The sequence below is a fragment of a genome, unplaced genomic scaffold (assembly GCF_019419815.1).
Source record: "Pyrus x bretschneideri cultivar Hongxiangsu unplaced genomic scaffold, Pyrus_bretschneideri_v1 Contig5, whole genome shotgun sequence".
Classification (NCBI taxonomy): domain Eukaryota; kingdom Viridiplantae; phylum Streptophyta; class Magnoliopsida; order Rosales; family Rosaceae; genus Pyrus; species Pyrus x bretschneideri.
The window spans coordinates 3,371,134-3,390,196 of record NW_025999787.1 but is presented as its reverse complement, the minus strand read 5'-3'; the positions used below and the strand labels follow the sequence as shown (position 1 = coordinate 3,390,196).

The following is a 19,063-nucleotide window of genomic DNA, read 5'->3' as shown; positions in this document are numbered from 1 at the left end:
ATATAAAGAGAACACAAAAGGTGAATAGTGTTTTGGTGTTGTAATGCTTTACCAAAAATAAATGGACAAAAATGCCCTCAAAACAAAAAACTTCAAAAGCATTCCAAAATAATGCATCAAATAATGCCAGTTATAAATTCGCACGGGGATAATAATATGATTAAATTAGTTGTCAAATGATTGTTTTTTTTTTTTGTTGTAACAAACAATATTATCTATACTAAGGAGAAAAGAGGTGGGCTTAATTTCATAATGGACTAGCAATAATGTGATTCAATTAGTTCTTTATTAAATATTATTCAAAACATCTTAAGAGACATGTAATGCCGGTTATAAAAAAATATTTCGCACGCGGATAATAATGTAATTAAATTAGTTATCAAATGATTTTTTTTGTTTATTAACAAACGATATTATCGACACTAAGGGGGAGGGTGTGGGCTTTGCCTTAAAATGGGCTAACAATAATATGATTCAATCAATTGTTTATTAAATATTATTTTCTCTATTTTTAATGTAAATTCTATAGAGACTAATTTTATTATGTGAATTCAACTGCTTTAATTGGTTTATGAGGGGTTTCTTCTAGCATGAACTAAGATTATTAATTTACTTCACATATTTGATTTTTCTTTTAACATGATTTAAGACATGTAAGTTACTCGTAGTATGCTGTGATGCAAAAAATGTCTTCTGCACTCGCATGATCGCGTGCATGAAGGCTAATAAGGAAGAATGTATACTAGCAAATTGACAAAACATATACCAGCCAACGGGCCTAATCCAGCAATAACAAAGATTGCTCGGAATTGGATAATTGTCAAATGTTGATTAAATGTGGCCCATTTTGGGCACAATGTTATTACTCAAGTTCATCAACATTTAGCTGGGGCATCGAACTAACTAAAATAGTGCTAACACAATATAATAAGACAATAAGCACCATTCATTTTTATAAACCGAAGCCACGATTTATTACACTAGTGTACTGTCAGTGTCACCGACATGGTTGGCAACGCTGAAGTCGAGACATATTTTTATGGATTTTTTAGTTTGAAATTTTTTTATGGTTGGAATAATTTGATGGATGACCAACTTGTGAACAGGCTAAGAGATTTATTAATTATTCCAATTTACTTTTTGTTAAACTAATTCAGAAAGATTGACCCAAAAATAAAAAATAAAAAAATAATCCCGAAAGTTTAAGTACATGGCCGATTCCATTGATATACTTGCCTTCCTCATGGAGGAATGCACATATCTTACCTTTTACTGAGAATGTATTTTTATTTTGGATAAATTTCAGTTTACTATCTTCAAATTTTGTGATTTTCAATATTTGGTACATAGAGTTTTTTTTGTCCCAGAGTCATACCTAAAGTGTTAATTTTATGACAGTCTCATACATCCGTTAGTCTGGCTGTTAAATCTCCTATTAACTGATGATGTGGCGCCCATGTGGACAATAATTGGGCGCCATGTGTCATTAAGGGGTCCACGTGGAAATTTTTAAAAAAATGGAGACAAAATAAATAAATAAATAAAATTTGGTCGTCTTCCCCGACCCTCATTTCCTCCCTTATCCCTCCATTCTCACCTCTGCACCAACCCAACAACCTCTTCTCTTCAAACTCATCATACATCCACCCTTCCTCTTCATCTTTGACTCCACCCACCCACCCACCCACCCACCACCTGAAAGTACGAGGTCGTAATCGACCGGTTCGGTGCCCAAATCGATCCAGATATACTGGCCTTTCCCGGTCCAAATGATGCCCAAACACTTGGTGAATGCATGGGAAGAGCCCCCAGATCAGTAATTGTAAGCATAGGGTTTGGATTGCTACCCAAACACTTGATGATTTGGTCAATTAAGTCGTAAGGGACGGAGATGAGCGGCGATCGAAGGCTAGAGGTGGTTTTGGCGAGCTTAGGGTTTTGGTGAGGACGGAGGCAAGAAGGGGGAGTGAGAAACGTCGAGGTGGAGAGAGTGCTGGACGACGAGGCGATGAGAGAGGGATTCGTAGGGGCGATAACGTGGAAGTGATTGGAGGGTTGGGAGGTGGCGGTGAGGAAGGAGGAGAGGAGGGCGGCAAAGCTGGAGGGGAAGGAAGGGCCGACGAGGCGAACGTGGAGAGAGAAGGGGAAGGAAGAGGAGATGACGGAGTAGGGGTAGTGGCCATGGAGGAAGGGAAGGTCGGGGAAGACGACCAAATTTTATTTTATTTTATTTTTTGTCTCCAAATTTTTTTTTAATTTTTAATTTCCACATGGACCCCTTAATGACACATGGTGCCCAATCAATGTCCACATGGGCACCATGCCATCAGTTAACGAAAGACTTAACACCCGGACTAACGGATGTATCAGGCTATCCCAAAATTAACACTTTCGGTATGACTTTGAAACGAAAAAAACTTCAAGTACCAAATGTTAAAAACCATGAAATTTGAGGGTAGTAAACTGAGATTTACCCTTTTATTTTTTAAACTACATAATTATAAATGTTCACTTCTTAATATTCATTTGAAGATCATCCTTACAAAAAATTATTCGAATAAGAGATTGTTTAAGCATTCAAATGTATCAAATAAGTGGACAGTTCATCATGAATATATCACTTGGTACTCATATCATTGATTTGTTTCACATATTTGGTGACTAGATGATCTCTGATTTGAACGATTTTTTTTATTCGAATGAAGATTAAGAAATTGAAAATTTTTTATTATGAAATATATACGGTTAATATACGTTATTAGAAAGAAGTGGGATATGTGCATTCTCCCAAAGGGGGAACGCAAATATTATCCTTTGAAAAACGTACCATTTATTAATACAAGAAGGATAATACTTGCATTCCCCTTTGGCCATTGAATGATGAGCTCATTCTCTCACTTACAAATAACGTATCTTTGTCATAGAATTTTTATAATGAAAACATTCAATTTCTTAAGCTTCATTTGAAAGATTGTCCCTACAAAAAATCATTCAAAACGGAGATTGTTTAGTTATCCAAATGTATTAAATAAATCAAAGGTTTAAGTACCAAGTAACATATTAATGATGAGCCGTCCATTTATTTTTGAAGTATTTGTTATAAAAATGATCTTCAAATGAATATTAAGAAATTGAATGGTTTTGGATTATGAAATTTCTACGGTAAAAATACATTATTGCAAGTGAGGGAATGAACTCATATCCCAATATAGCCTGTATGGAAATGTTTCTTTAGAGAGCACTTTTGCTTAGAAGTACTTTCAATTGGAGCGCTTCTATTAGAAGCACTGTTAAACTTTTAATTAAAATGTGAGTATTTCTTAAAAAATCACTTGAATTGTTTCTTAAAAAAAAAAGTATATAACCGGTACTTTTTTTAATTTTAAATACATAAGCATTTTTAAATACCTAAACACCTTCAATTGCTTTAGAACAAAGAAGACTCAATCTGTTGAATTACCCAAAAAAAAAAAAAAAAAAAAAAAAAAAACTTAATCTAACTATGTAATGAGCAAACTTTATTAATTTGAAATGAAAAATTCACTCGTGTTGATTTGAGGCAAACTTTATTAAGATCTAACACGACTTTTTATACAACTACATCATTCAAGATTTCGGTTGATGCATAGATTTCATGAGCCAAATGCACCTATCTAAAAGCTGGAATTTTAAATATCTTTTATGACCACCAAGGGCCACATGGTGACTTCATTCTTTTTCCTTTATGAATTCAATACTTGTCTTTACACTAATTGAAGAATATCGTTTGTTCAAAAATAAAAAGTTGAATTTAATACTGTTTCGTTTTTATCTTTTTTATGATGCCTAACTTCAATCTCAAATCTTCTATAATAATTTTCCATTTCTTCAACAATGTGAGTAACTAGTGAGTTTATAGTTTTTTGTTGCACTCCTCTTTTTATTTACATTTTTAAATTTTCATTTGGTCTATTCAATCTTAAGATTTTAATTTCCGTACGAATTTATCGGCTAGTGTATCCTAAAACTAATATTGTTTGTATCATAATAATTGACTATATATCTTTCCATAAAACTAACTTTGCACTCATGGACTTTAAGGCCCTTTTGTTTTTGAAAATTCAAATTTTATTTTGCAATGATGATCCTCGACGGATTCTAATTCTAAAGAGCGACTTTAACTTATACAAGTTAAGAGATTGGACTTTGCGGATTACTGATGATGGGAGTTGATTGGTCCATATCTAAAGGTTTTCCATAATATACCTAGCTAGTTATGCCTTTTTTCTTCTTCTTTTTTTTTTTTTTTAATTTTATTAAAACAAACCATATTAGGATGGAGAAATAGGCTAAACTTCACAATAAACTATCAATAATGTTGTTCAAATTTTTATTTGGTGAGATTCAAATCTAAGACCTCTTAGCTACAAGTGAAGATGAATACTACTAGATCGTAATACTGAGTGACAACTAATTATGCCTTTGTCTTTGCAGAGAGATATATATATATATATATATGTATGTATATGTATATGTGCTTCACATCCTTCGTAAACCTAATTCTATTGGTTGGCACATCTTTGTCATACGATATAGTATAAACATTAAAATAATTGTACTATTTTTTTCTTTTGATAATAAAATTATATCAGTATTCTTTCAAATTAATATTCGAGAAACACGTTAAGGAAAATTTTTTTATGGATTCTTAACTACTTCATTTTTTTACATAATATTTTATAATATTAGTACAAAAATTAACGATAAATTATAAACAGATAGATTTAAGAGAGCTTCCATAACATTTCCTTACTGCTACTCCACCAAACGTACGGTGAAAAATGCCTCAAAGGTTGTACCATCTCCATCCAAATGGAAGAAAACGCGACCGGTCTCCAATAATTTAAACCATATTTTCTTTCCAACATAAATTGATAATTAATTTCTTTGATTAATGTCATAATAAATTGGATACAAGGGAGCCCACTCAGTGACTCGCACGACGCACACACCACTGAGATACTTACAAAAGGAAGCCATCCAAACGGCGCCGTATCCCCCAACGACTGACAATCCAAACGACGCCGTCTCCATCTCCCAAGCTTGCTCCCCACTTCCCGTTAAATTTAAGATTTGTCAGGTTTCGTAAAACGACCGAACGAACACTTGCCACGTGACAGCCCCTGGCGGCCTCCCCTAAAAATTTGTAGACGTTGGCGTTACGGCAAATATTTATGGGGGAAAAGCCTCCCAACCGTGACGTGTTTCCATTTATTCTTCGCAAATTCGCGGCTCTTCCCTCTCTCTCTCTCTCTCCCCGAAACTTCCACTTTCTCTCTCTAAATCCTCTCTCTCTCTGAAACTTCCACTTTCTCTCTCTAAATCCTCTCTCTCTCTCTCTCTCTCTCTCTCTCTCTCTCTCTGCCTGTTACTTTCTACACAGCTAGGGTTTTCGTTTCCTTTACTCCCAAATCATGAGGCAGAGAACTTCGCTGGTAAGTTTCTCACTCATCAAATTTCCCCAGTGTTTTATTTAAATCCTCGTGGTTTCACGCTCTGTTCGGTGATTTCGTCGGTTTAGATTGCTCTGAGCGGTTGATTTGTAATGCCGATTTAGTATTCGATTCAATTTTCTGTTTGGTTGCCGAGAAAGTTTAGGGAAAATGATGGAAAATGGATATGTGAATCTGGGGGTTTGGCTGTTAGGTGTGGTAAGTTTAAGGTTGACTAAGTCTAAATGTGGTGTTGCGATGTTAGTGGGGTTCCAAATGGTGAGGAATATGGGATTCTACGCCTTAGTTTCTTGTCCGGTTGTGCATTTTCTCAGAGACCAAACAGAGGATTGAGGATTTGTTGAATTTTGACTCCGGTGATTTCGGGGTTTTGGATTTTTTGGCAAGTTTTTGTTTCTTCAATTTCTTCCCATTTACGTTTTGAGGTATATAATGTAAGCATTCTTTTAACTAATTGATAGTAATTTGAAGGTAAAATATTGATTTTGTTTTTGTTTTTGTTTTCTGGATACAGCAAAGGTGAAGGAATATGTCACAGCTGTGATGATTTATTGAAGGAATTGGATAATTTAATGGGTGTTGGGTTGGATGAGTCTGTTTTATCACCTTTGTGTTGGCAATGATGACAGAGACAATGGCTACGAGCTTAGCTAATCTTGCTGAATTTGATGATCTGTTTTTTTAAAGAATCATCTGATTGTAATTCCTGTAAAGAATGCGCCTTTTTATGCGTTTTATACAGATGGGCTGAAGAACGAATTTTTAGTTTGGATTTTCGAGAATGGCTATTGCTGGTCCACACAATGTTTCTGTGCTTGAACCTTCTTTCCTTAGAGACTCTCAGTCTCATTCATCTAGGCGAATACGTGATGAAGGGAGCATGAGTACCCGTGCATCCTCCCTGCTACAAAGGTGGCGAGAGCTTGAGGATGAGGATGTCGTGAGTCGTTCCCAAGAGAGAGATAGTGAGAGGTTGATTCTACAAAGGAGTGATAGGTTGATAGATGAGATCTCGAGAGTAGACACTACTGAAGACCACGGTAGTGACCGCCCAGGTGATTTGGAGGATGTGAGTGTGGGTGAGAGTGAGTGCCGATTATGGACCCAAGGTCAAATTGGGTCGTCAAATGAACATGAGGAGTGCAGTAATTTTAGCAGTGAGCATTCTGATTTTGGGGAGGTTGAAAGGGGGAGGGTGAGGCAAGTTTTCAGGGAATGGATGACTTGTGGTGGGGCTGAATATATGTCAAATGGTTCTCATTTGAATAACAGTTCAAGGGCAGACTGGCTCGGTGAAACTGAACAGGAGAGGGTGAGAATTGTAAGGGAGTGGGTGCGACTTAACAGCCAGCAGAGAGGTGCTTCTGGTGACAATAGAGGAGAACAACCTGCTGAAATTGGTAATCAAATTGAAAGAGTTCGTGATGGATTGATTGTTAACCAAACTGAAGGCCGGTCTGGGCATACACGAAGGAGGATTCGTAAATTATGTGGTAGACAGGCTATGCTGGATATGGTAAAGAAGGCTGAGAGGGAAAGACAAAGGGAACTTCAAGTCTTGTTGGAGCACAAGACTGTATCACAGTTTGCTCACCGCAACCGCATTCAGGTTCATGGCTATAATGCTTTCCATATCTTCACTTACTTATCATATGGGTGCTCTGCTCTTTAAAAATGGGTTTTTTTTGAGTTAATTATACTTGAACTTACATTGTAATTTTTGTGAAAGTTTGTAAGTATGATATTTTATTTTCATCGGATAATGTGAATATCCACACAGGTGATTCTTGAGACGAAAACCAATATTGTTACTTGTTAGTGTTATATTATATAAGTGTAATAATACATATTTCGATTGATTTTAAACTTCAAGGCATGGAAAATCTTTTTGGGTACTGGTATGCCAATATTGTTTCTCTTTTCTCCTGCAGTCATTGCTTAGAGGAAGATTCTTACGAAATGCTAGAGTGATTGAGAATGAGAGACCTACTTCCATGGCTGAAAATGAATTAGGCTTATTGAGACAAAGGCACACAGTCTCTGGTCTAAGGTATTTTTGCGCTGCTTTAATTTGAAAAATATTTATCTTTCATTTTCTTTGCAAAGTTATGCTCGAATTTGTTTTCTTAAGTTTTGCTTAACTTTTCATTCTACCTTTTTGTTTGGGTTACCGTGGGATTTCTTTGTAAATTTTGTACGATTAAATAGTTGGAATTGCGTCGTCTCAGAGTGATGATTTGACCCATCCTTATAATTCTCTTTCTTTTTGGTATCATTTGTATTTTCTTTTTGTTTGTATTATCTTCCAAGGTTTGTTCATGGATGGCTATTTGATGTATCTCCCAACCTCTATTGAATCGGGAAATTGCTTTTGGTATAATATGTTTAGTTTATGGGGGGTTGAAGGGTGTTCCACAATAGAAAGATGATTGTGGCCTAAATTACGTTAGGCAGATTGTGATGTTTTTAAATTTTGATTATTTGGAAGACGCCAAAACATAGCTATTAGCTTGTGCTCGCAACTTATTTTAATGGTCAAACAAACAGGTGAATGTGTTCTGGACGCACTATGAAGTGGGAGGCTGTCATGCTGTACCAGTTTTCTTCAGTTTCTCTTCTTCCCCACTGGTTTTGTGGATGAAAAGTTTTAAACAACAAACAATTTACCTTTACACAGTGAAATTGAACTCTTATTCTTTTTCTTAACCCCTTATCACCATTTCGGTATGATGTGGCACTGTAATTGCTGCTCATGGTGCTGTTCTGACTGGTAGTAAATTAGGAATTGATTATGTTTTTGGACTTTGTCCAATGTAATTTTTTGTTTTTAACGCTAGTCATGTATGTAGTATAGTATGTGATGTAAATATAGTTTCACCCTTAGAGCATCTCTTAAATCTTTATTATAGACTGTGGTTCCATTAATGTGTTTTTTCGTTTTTATCGTCGAAGTTGTCTGTGAATCTTTATTTCATAGATTAATACTGAATTAAGTTTTTATTTCAACTCTTTATATTGAAAAAAAGAATGTTTTTATTTATTTCTCATCGATATTTTGAAATCTATTCTTTGAGTAGGGACGGTTTTTGCTCCAGATTGGATAGTTCTGTTTCCGGTCCAGTAAGCAGCAGCCACTCTGAGACATCTTCTAGTGTTTCTATTGGTAGTAGAAATGGGGATACTCAAGTAGACAACACACATGAGGTCCTAGCTGGGTCTTCTGAACAATCTGCCACTAATGATGAGGCAAGTGAGGACCGAGAACATCGCTGTGGTATATCAGATCGCACGGATATAGGTGGCAACGCCATTCAAGACATAGATTCAGAAGAACCTGATGCTCCTGTAGAGCGCTGGCAAGAAGAAGTTCCAGATAATGTTGTAAGAGACTGCCAATGCTCAACTATCACTGAATTTATTCAAAGGAGGGATGGTACTGGTCATAACATGATTGGGGACTTACATACAACCACTGCCATTGAGCAGCCCCCAGAAACTTTGCAAGATGATGCTGGTGGACACAGTAACATGCGAGAAGTCAGTGATATGTCTAATGAGCAGTCTGAGCCGAGTGGGGAGGCAAGTGTAATAGGTGAACGATCTGATTATACATATAATTTACGAGGAACTGTGCTTGGGGATGTAAATTTTCAAGAATTTACTTCTCAGGTACAACAATGGCAGGATCAAGTTTCAGAAAATGCCGAAAGGGACTTGGAACAACCTGTTGTTGAGTATAATGACTTGAGAGAAGACGTTGGGGAAGATATAGCTGGGGAACAGCAGGAAACAACTGCTTATGAATGGCCCCAGGAGTTGTTGGAGAGCGAAGATAGAGAAAACAGTCATATTGAAGAAGTTCCTGAAGTTTGGCACGAGGAAGGTGGTTTTCAGGAGGCTGTTCAAAGTTGGTTAGAAGAGCCATCGGACCAGGATGTTGATCCGGTCAGGCAGATTGATACATTTTATTTTCCGGATGATGATAATGCTCCTGGTACTGAGCTAAGGGAACTCCTAAGCAGGTATGAAATGTTATTAATTTATGAATATGCCGTAGGCTTCTGATGGATCTGTTTTTCTTATAGAAATCTTATTAATGTTGCAGGAGAAGGGTCTCTAATCTTCTTAGTAGTGGCTTCCGTCAGAATCTAGATCGACTTTTACAATCATATGTGGAAAGGCAAAGTCATGCTGCCATTGACTGGGAGCTGGATGATACATCACCTTCTCCTGAATCTGCAGAACAGGATCTAGAGCAGACTGGTGCATATCGAAATGGGGGTCAAGTGCATGCTGTTGAGAGTCATAGTCCTAGTACTGCTATACGATCACAGCAAATACCTTCCTCTTCACTTTGGGACCAGGAGTCACACCCGGATAATTGGCCACAGCATGAAATGCATCAACGTTATGGAATTGTGAGTTTGCACAATGCTTCTCATATCTTAATTTATGGTCCGGTATTGAAACACTAATATTTTTTTATGCCTACCTTTGGATTATTTAATTGACACATTGCTTACGGATACAGGACTGGGATATAATTAACGATATGAGGATTGACATGGCCAGGCTACAACAGAGGATGAATAACTTGCAACGAATGATGGAGGCCTGCATGGATATGCAACTTGAGTTGCAGCGCTCAATAAGACAGGAAGTTTCTGATGCCCTGAATAGATCAGCTGGTTCACAAGGTTTGTCTACAATACATTGACCACTCTCAGTTAGCTTTGTGAAGTTCTGAACTCCTGATAATATTTCTAGATGGCATTCTTATATGAGGGAAAGATGTATGTATAACACGTTTCTCCCGCATTGTACCATGTAATTTCCCTCTTGGATACATTGTGTGCTTTCTTTGAATTGACTTTGTGAGGTGCCTTCTTTTGCAGGGGCGTGTCAAGACGGTCTGCTAGAAGATGGGTCTAAATGGGATCATGTAAGGAAAGGAATTTGCTGTATATGTTGTGAAAGCAGCATTGATTCTTTATTGTACAGGTAAAACTCCAAAACATGTACCATCGTGATTCAATTTTTCGGCATGTAGAGATTCTAACACCGTTGTTCGATTTCTGTTGATTTCTTCTTACAGATGTGGGCACATGTGCACATGTTCACAATGTGCTACCAAATTGATTGAGAGTAGCGGAAAATGTCCGATGTGTAGAGCACCCGCAATTGAGGCGATTCGTGCTTTTTCCGTGTTGTAATTTCAGAAATAAAGTTAAATTAACAAACGATATATATATATAGCAATCATACGTTTTTGCAGCCACCATCCAATCTCTTTTTTCTCTCCGTTCTTTGGTCCTTGGTGGCATGGCGTCTTATGTGGAAATTATGATTGACTTCGCACTGTCTTTGATTCAATTTTAATTTAATAAAATAGAATGCAAAGCACTTATACCATAAAGTCAGTACATGTACTTGTGAATTCGTTCACTTTGAGTTTTAGCATATTTAACTTGCGGCTCACAATAATTGAAATTTAGACTTTTCACTTACCAGTAAAAAATATCAATAGACGTTAGTACTATATAGTGTGCTTTAATTTAGAAGTATAAGAGAAATTCTTCAGTGTAACGCCTTCCAAAAGAAATACGAGCTTTTGGTGGCAACATGCTATGGAGTGATGATTCTGCTTATGGGGTCAAATCAATACTTTCTAAGAAGAAATATTTAAATATCAATCTTATCAGTTTCATAAGTATCATACCAAATCTCATCAATCGAATCGCTTTTTCGACAAAATACGAAAATCTAAGTCATACAAGTAAAAAGATCTATTCATTGATAAGAAAAAAGAAAAAACATGAACGACGATTGGATTGATGATAAAATAGAATCCTTGGTCTCGAATAGTGATTCAATTGATGATAAAGAAAGATAATTCTTGGTTCAGTTCTTCACCTTAACGACAGAAAAAATGATTGATCAATTCTATTGAGTCTGACTCATATTGATCATTTATCAAAGAATGATTCTTCGGTGTAACGCCTAATGTCATAATATAAGTGATTGTAATTTTTTTTTTTATGTATTCAACCGCTTGTAGTTCTTGTTTGTAGACGTTTTTAAAATAGTTGAAAGAGTTTTTAGAGAAAAACACTTCATTGTATATTTAGGATATACTTGCATTTTTACTAATGATTGATTATATAAATAATTTTACCAAAATTGTTTTCAGTAATTTTAAAAACACTTCTAAATAAGCTCGTAAGGTTCCCCCGGCATACTAAAAATTTCATCATGAAATGACAGAACTGAATAACTCACTCGAAAGTCCAAGACCTGAACGGAGAGAATGAGGAAGGAATAGAGAAAAAATTAGACACATCGACTATAGTTCGACATGAAATGACAGAACTGAATAACAATACAAAACGTGTTAGGCCCCCAACGATTACAAACCCAACACCAAATCCGAAATACACCTCGACAGACCGTGATTAAAATATTTAGAATCACACAAATATGGGTAATGCGAAAGAGATCAATTTGTAAAAAATGATGTAATTGTTGATAATTGAATTATGACTTAAATACGGATTAATGTGTTTATTTTCAATTAATGACGCATTATTTGGTTTGCAAAGTTGGTTTAAAATTTTAATTTCTCACAAATATTATTGATGAATTAATACTAATATTGTTCTTGTAAGTCAAATATTACTACAACTGTCCTTGCAAGATTAGCATCTATTGAAACAGAAAAACACTTGATCCACTTGATCGTAATTTTCGTGGCTTTCGTTTTGCGACTTGCTTGAGTAACTTTTGAGTTATTTTTGCAATTTATGCTCATAAATTTTTGTTTTGTTATCGGATGAGATTAAAATCATGTTTTCTTATATTTTTCAAGTCCGTTACCCCTAAGTTCCGAAGATTACAATTAACGAAAACAGTTTTACAGACATAAAAAGCGACGCATTCATAACCAAAACAGATGGATTAGTTTTCAAACACCATCATCCATTCATGGTTAATCATCTAGCCCCCACGAACCACACCTAATTAACCACTTGGCAGAACAAAAACTAACTAAAACAAACGAGTTCAATAAAATGAAATTTTAACTAATTAATCAAGACTTGGACGACCCTCCTCCATAGCACCCATACGTGCTCACAAGTCACAACCTTAGCCCCCTCTGCCATGGCATCCTCCTAAGCTCACCAGGAAAAACCAGCCTCATTGCGCCCTGAATTTTCCTCGACGACAACGTCTTTCGTGCCGTATACTTAGTCAGCCTCGCCGCCTCATCAGCCAACCTCTCAAACATGTCGTTCATCAAGTTATTCAAAACTGTCATGGTCTTGGACGACACTCCCACCCCAGGATGCACCTGCTTCAAAACTCGATAAACATAATCTTGTACTCTTCTCTTCCCCTACTACTCTTTCGCCTCTTCATCTTCTTCTCGCTCCTCTTCCCTCCCTTCACCTCACTTTTCTCCTCTCTTTTCTTCGAGACTTGCTCTTCGATTTTCGCTGCCTCTTCACTCTTCTGCTCTTCTTCATTCGATGATTTATCTCTTCATGCGGATCAGGAGTTTTTGTGGGGTTTTCTTCTGCCTCTTTGTCGGCTTGGACATCAGCACTTTGGGTTTTTAGGGTTTGGTTTTCTGCTTGGGTTTCGATGGGATAACACTAGTCTTGCGCGGCTCTTTCCCCAATGAGACTTCTACGTTTTGGGTTTGATTTGTTTCTTTCATTTCAATGGAAATGGTCTCGAGTGGCTGATCTTTTTCTTGTTTCTTCCTTCTGGCTTTAGTCACTGAGACTTCAACTGTTTCTCTCTCACGATTTGCTTGGTGGTCTTCACCACCATCTTTGCCGAGCGCTTTGGAGCCATTTTTTACAACACTGCCCCTATGATCAACCTCTTCCCCTTTCAGAAAACTTATTTGAAAAGGGCGACATTGGAACGTAGTTAAATATCTGTACGGAGATAATAAATATAACGCTTAAGTAATAAATTAATTATCAATTTTCAAATTATTTAATTTGTAATATTTAATCTATAAATTTAATTTTTCTAGCATTACTTAATAATAATAACTGTGTTAGTGTTTTGACTGGACGTAGGTATCTGGCGGACAGGTGTTGAGTGGTTTCTGAACCTAATGGGCCATGGCTGCGAAATGGTAAAAACAAGAGGATTCGGATAAAATTTCAGTTTGCCAGTTTATATTCACTTTTGGAGTATTTTTACTTGACACCTGGCGGACAGGTGTTGAGTGACTTTGAAACACACGAATTTGTCGTATGAGGATCCTTGCAGAATCCTCTTTGAGAGGATCTCAAGGATCCTCAAATCATACATGTTCGTTGTACATTATGCGGTAAAAATTATTGTAATTTTTTTATTTAAAATTGAATATAAACAGTATCAAATTAAAACTAACCGCATGATGTACGATGAATGAATGTGATTGGAAGATCTTCGAAATCTTATTCCGGAAAAGATCCTCTCTCGAATTTGTCTGCGCGAATGGTTTAATGTGGGACTAGGCAATGCATCAGCATCAACTAGCTTTTTTTAACCTTTTTGTTCTTGCAAACTAAGAAGCCTCTTCGACACGAAGAAAAACACTAAAGTAGCCTCATTTCCCACGTCGTATAGATGACAAGTGTTGGATCAGAATTAGATTTTATTGTCTGAGTCCATTGATGTGTCCAGCTCAGCTGGTATTGTTCGTGTGCACGTTAAAGAGTCGAGTGCTGAGTTTGTTATTTGAGCTAACAGTAGTGCAAAGCTCAATTCCTCTCCCTAGAGACTGGAGTGGCCACCGTTGTACTTCTTCCTTCTACTTGTTTGTTTCTTCTTCATTATTGCTTCGTCATTCCATATCAGAGCAGTTAATCATCCTCATAGTGCTTCTGGTATTATATATAGTATAGTTCACTTCGTAATATATGTCAATTACGGATTTATATACCATCTAGCGCCGTCTAGACAGGATCACCGCTCGATTAATCATAGGCGTTTAAAAATTAAGAAAGAGCACCTAGCTTGCCTGAGCACTTAATCTACGTCGCGACTCTCATTTGAACAGAAAATAGAAAAATTTCGTTTTGTATTTTATTTTTTCAATATATTGTAATAGACTTGTTAAATATTTAGATGAATACTCATTATATGTTTGTTCCTGTATTTTCATTATGTTCTAGTATTTTATTATCCACATATTTCTATTTTGCAATTTAGTTCAATACAATTATGTATTTATTTTAAGTAAAGTAGACATTTATTTATATATTATATAATAAATTTAATTAAAATAAAAAAAAACTGCCTAGACGTCCATCTAGACTCTTAGGCGCTAGGCTTCTGCCTGCCGCCCAACTAGTGCCTAATGCCTTTTAGAACCTTAATTTCAACGAACTGTTTATTTTAGTACATCATTCATAGATCATTCTTGCAAATAGTTAGACAAATTCAAAACCATTAAGACATTCATTTAGAAAATAAGTGAATACAAGTCTACAAAGAAATACTAAATTTAATCTATGATAGTATGAATTCTAATTGATGTGATTTTTTTAAACACTATCTTTGAGGTAAAACGTAAAATATAAACATTTAGATTGTTCAGATATATTACAAAATAGAGCTCTTAAAAATATGTGTCACAATGCTTGTCACAACGTCTTCTCGTATCGTAACTGGCTATATATATAATGACCATAAGTGTAAGTGTCTCTTTTTTGGTCGTTAATGACTCTTCAACTCTCAGAAACTAAAGTCACTTAGTATTATAATTTAGTGATATTTCTCTTCATTTGAAAGTGAGAGATTTTAGGTTTGATTCTCACCAAAGGCGAATTTAAACCACATTATTGCTAACTTATTGCGAGGCTAAGTCCATTTTCTCTCCTTTAGTGTAGATAATATCACTTGTTAATAAAAACTCTCAAAAAACAAAGACAAATTAGAAGAAGCCTTTATCTTTTTGGAGCCACTCCCCTTGCGAAAGACACGCACAAATGGGATCCAATGCCAGTCCAACCCTTTGCTTACACGTTACTTTATAATCCAAATTTCTCTTGGACAGTACTATCAATGTTTCCGACACAGTATTACTTGGCCCAAACAGAAGCATTTTCTCAGCCGAAACAAGGCCGGTAATGCTCTTTAGGAGATGTATAGGTTAATTTGGTACTGCTCTTAGGTCGTGGAACAGATAATTTCTTCCTATAGCCAAATAATGGTCGCCTGACTCGCCTCGAAGCAGTATCAAATTATCACAATAATAGCCTCTGTGCGGGAGAGGAGGGTTCATATATTTGGCTGTGCATGTATATACGGAAGGTCCCCCTTCTTTTGTGTGGGAAGGAAGTTGAAGTTTCAGGCTCTATTATAAAACCAATTGATAACATGAATTACCTGATTATTTATAAGCACATACAAAGTCTCTCAAACAGTGTGCTTTCGTATATTGGACAGGAGAACATAAGAGTTTTTGCTCTCTTTGCTGCCGGCTTCCATGACCATGGAAAAAAAATCCCCAGACGTGTATGGAAATTAACAATAAGAAAGGAAAATCATGTATGTAGGTAGAGAGCGGATCAAAATTTAGCAAAATGTAATGGTATTTTTCTTATTGATCCAAAGTATGTAATGGTATTAACAGAGAAGAGAATACATGAATTAATGTATCAATAGCTAGTTGTACTTCCATTAAAGCGGGCAATAAAAAAAATCTTGGCAATGAGTGGCTAGTAAAACTACAAATAGTTTGGCCAAATTCTTCAGAGAAAAAGAAGCTTATTTTTTCTTTGTAATCAACAAATATAAGGAGTTGGTGTCACTTAATTAGTATTATGGTCTAGTTATATTTATCTATGTGAAACAAACTTGTATATAAGATTACAATGAACAAGAATATATAGATGAAAGAAAGTAGGAGAGAGACACAACTACAACAGTCCTCACCATACTCTAAGCCATACTAACATCACTATGAGTGATTGAAAGAGAAAATAGCAATTACAATCTTTAGGTGGTAACGACAACCCTACCAACTAAGGTTGCAGCTACAATCATACGTACTCTTCTAATATTATCCATTTGTAAGTGATGGATTTCTTAAGTTCGATTTTTATGAATAACGAGTTCGATACTAAATTATTATGGTTGTCTTATTGTGATCCAAGTCTAACATCCCTAACAACTGACCGAAAAAACCATAACAAAGAATAGAACAATTAGTTCTGGGATGAAAAAACAAGGATAAAGAAAGAAAACCTTGCAATTGGATTTACTATAAATATTTGTATATATATCTAGTTTGTAGCCAGTCTAAACCTAATTAACATCGCTCATAATTGATCCATACATTAACTCAAGGAATTCAGAAAAATATATAATGAACAATTATATATATCCTATACAGGAGAGTGCTTGCTAGCTAGAAATACTAGAAGGTTTAATTATATACTGGTACATCTCTTCTTAGCTCTAGAACTAGGAGATTCTTCAAAGCAGGAGCGAAAGAATGAGTCTACCTCTTCACGCCCGGTGGTTTCGAAGAAGTCCAATCGTGCCAATTTCCTCTTATGTAGGAAAACATTTCCTTGTGCTTGTTTTCTTGGTGTCGCTGGGCAGCTTTGACTGGTAAGTATCTTGTGATCATACGAGGTCGGCGTTCGACACAAGTATTCCTGTCGATCATTTGGTAACTCATGAGCGATTGGTTTAGTACTATCTTCTTTTTCGAATCCTTTTGAGGGTTGATCGTGAAGTTTTGATGGATCTTGGTGATGATGATCATCAGATATATTATGATCTTCAGCCATGGACATATAACTCTAGCTACTTGGGAGAAAGGACGAGCTACTCTGAATATAGAAAGAGATGAAGAGAGTTTCACAGTTTGTTTTGTTTGTATCTTATCTTGTAAAAAGCTAGGCGTCTAATCTCAACAGCACCTTCTTGGCTTGCATTCTTCCGTTCATAACCCTGAAAGAATCAATCATTTTAAGCTGTGAGAACCTCGATTTTGGAATATTCCATATGCAACCAAAAGCACACGGTCCTTTAGAGGATAATAATAATAAAATGAAATGAAAACTCAATCGCTTTGACTTAAATATACCTCTTGAAAAGATTCTTCATGATACACACACACATATACACAACCATCGTGATATTTCGTGCAAATAATACATAATATAATATTTTGTTATTGACATGATCATTGTTATTATAGCGTATCTGTCACTTATAAATTAATTTCTCTCCCGTCTCTCTACCTAAAAAACCATAACTATACTTAATAATAAAATACTTGGAAAAGCCCACATACAGTGAAGATTTTTTGTTGCCGTTGGAAAAAGTAGAAGTCCTGCTCCAATTAAGATAGGAACTGGAAGTGGTGTTATGTAATAACTACTATGTGTAACAATGACTCGTGTGTACTCTCTTTCTAATAATTATATAAAAAAATTGCCCAATTTCTCTCATTATATATCGCTTCAAAGAAAATGAAATACCGCTTGAAAAACTGTGATAATAATACATAGATTATATAATTTCACAACTTTATTCTTGTTGAGCTGCTTCTTGATGATGTCATGGACATTTATATATTCATGAAGTATCCTTTTCCACACAGTTGTGACCCCACATCTCGCTCTATCTTCAAATTTCCGATCATTTCTATGTCACTGTCTTTCTCTCCCCCTTGTCCGTTTGCACACCAGTATGCTTAGCCGCATTGGATACCATATTGGACGTTGGACATGGAATAACATATCCCTTGGAATTGAATAATCGATTGACTACTCGGCTTCTTGGTTTGCTAATTACCAAATTACAGTATATCACCCTCGATCTACGGTCATATAATTCCTACTGCAAGTAAACTGGTCCACACACTTTGCTGTCGAATCCTCGATCGCTCTACATCCATCTCTCTTAAGTTTGGTTTAGAAATGCACATCACCTTTTAATGTCAAAGATGGTTTTTTGAATTCAAACTCATGGTTTTTTGATACGTAAATTTAGCTCCGAAAGCATAATAAAATATCATAACATAATAGCGTCGAAAAATATATACGCTTCCTAAAATCATTTTGGCCTTATGGGGTCATTCTAAATCAACCTAATATAAAACATCATTGAGATTCCATTTTTCTCAAAAATTAAAAGATAAACTGCCACTTAGTATTACAATTAAGTTGTATTTTTCTTGACTTGAAGGTAAGAGATATTAAAGGCAAATTTTATGAATAGTGATTTCCATGCCAATTTATTATGTATAACCTATTTGGTGGCTTTCTCTTACAACCTCTTAATGAAAATATATAGTTGTATCGAAGAAAGAGAAAAAACAAAGGATAATATCAATCTTAAATCCCGTAATGAAGCGCGTTAAGATCATTAATTTTAAACTCAATCATTCAAGTCAAATAGAAGTGTCATGCAATAATTCCAATCCCATTGAAATAGTTAAACATGAAATAAATAGTTTCTCCAAACCCATAACATATCCTAAATAGTTTCTCAGAACCATGTCAATGGACTTAATCTAAAAGCGATGAGGGCCCATGAATATTGAAGAG

General features: G+C 35.7%; 1 protein-coding gene and 1 pseudogene across 2 annotated transcripts; one reads left to right on the top strand and one right to left on the bottom strand.

Moving 5' to 3' along the window:
• Positions 1-5,285: 5,285 nt before the first annotated feature.
• LOC103961635 lies at positions 5,286-10,771 on the top strand. 2 transcript variants are annotated; one of them, XM_009374207.3, is made up of 8 exons: positions 5,286-5,474; positions 6,007-7,101; positions 7,424-7,542; positions 8,570-9,514; positions 9,598-9,910; positions 10,024-10,189; positions 10,388-10,493; positions 10,588-10,771. In XM_009374207.3, the coding sequence occupies exons 2-8, from the start codon at positions 6,274-6,276 to the stop codon at positions 10,703-10,705; spliced, it is 2,595 nt and encodes an 864-aa protein (XP_009372482.2). In that variant the 5' UTR covers positions 5,286-5,474; positions 6,007-6,273; the 3' UTR covers positions 10,706-10,771. The 2 variants fall into 2 exon arrangements, with proteins under 2 accessions (XP_009372482.2, XP_018506504.2); XM_018650988.2 differs by lacking the exon at positions 5,286-5,474 and adding an exon at positions 5,481-5,917.
• A 1,808-nt stretch (positions 10,772-12,579) lies between these two features.
• Positions 12,580-17,296, bottom strand: LOC125470297 (annotated as a pseudogene).
• Positions 17,297-19,063: the final 1,767 nt, after the last annotated feature.

What these genes read in the sequence shown, in the direction of transcription:
- LOC103961635 (XM_009374207.3), top strand. Translation starts at nt 6,274, where the DNA reads ATGGCTATTGCTGGTCCACACAATGTTTCTGTGCTTGAACCTTCTTTC. An exon ending in TAGATCAGCTGGTTCACAAG is followed by an intron (nt 10,190 to 10,387) that starts GTTTGTCTACAA and finishes CTTCTTTTGCAG; the next exon opens with GGGCGTGTCAAGACGGTCTG. An exon ending in ATTGATTCTTTATTGTACAG is followed by an intron (nt 10,494 to 10,587) that starts GTAAAACTCCAA and finishes TTCTTCTTACAG; the next exon opens with ATGTGGGCACATGTGCACAT.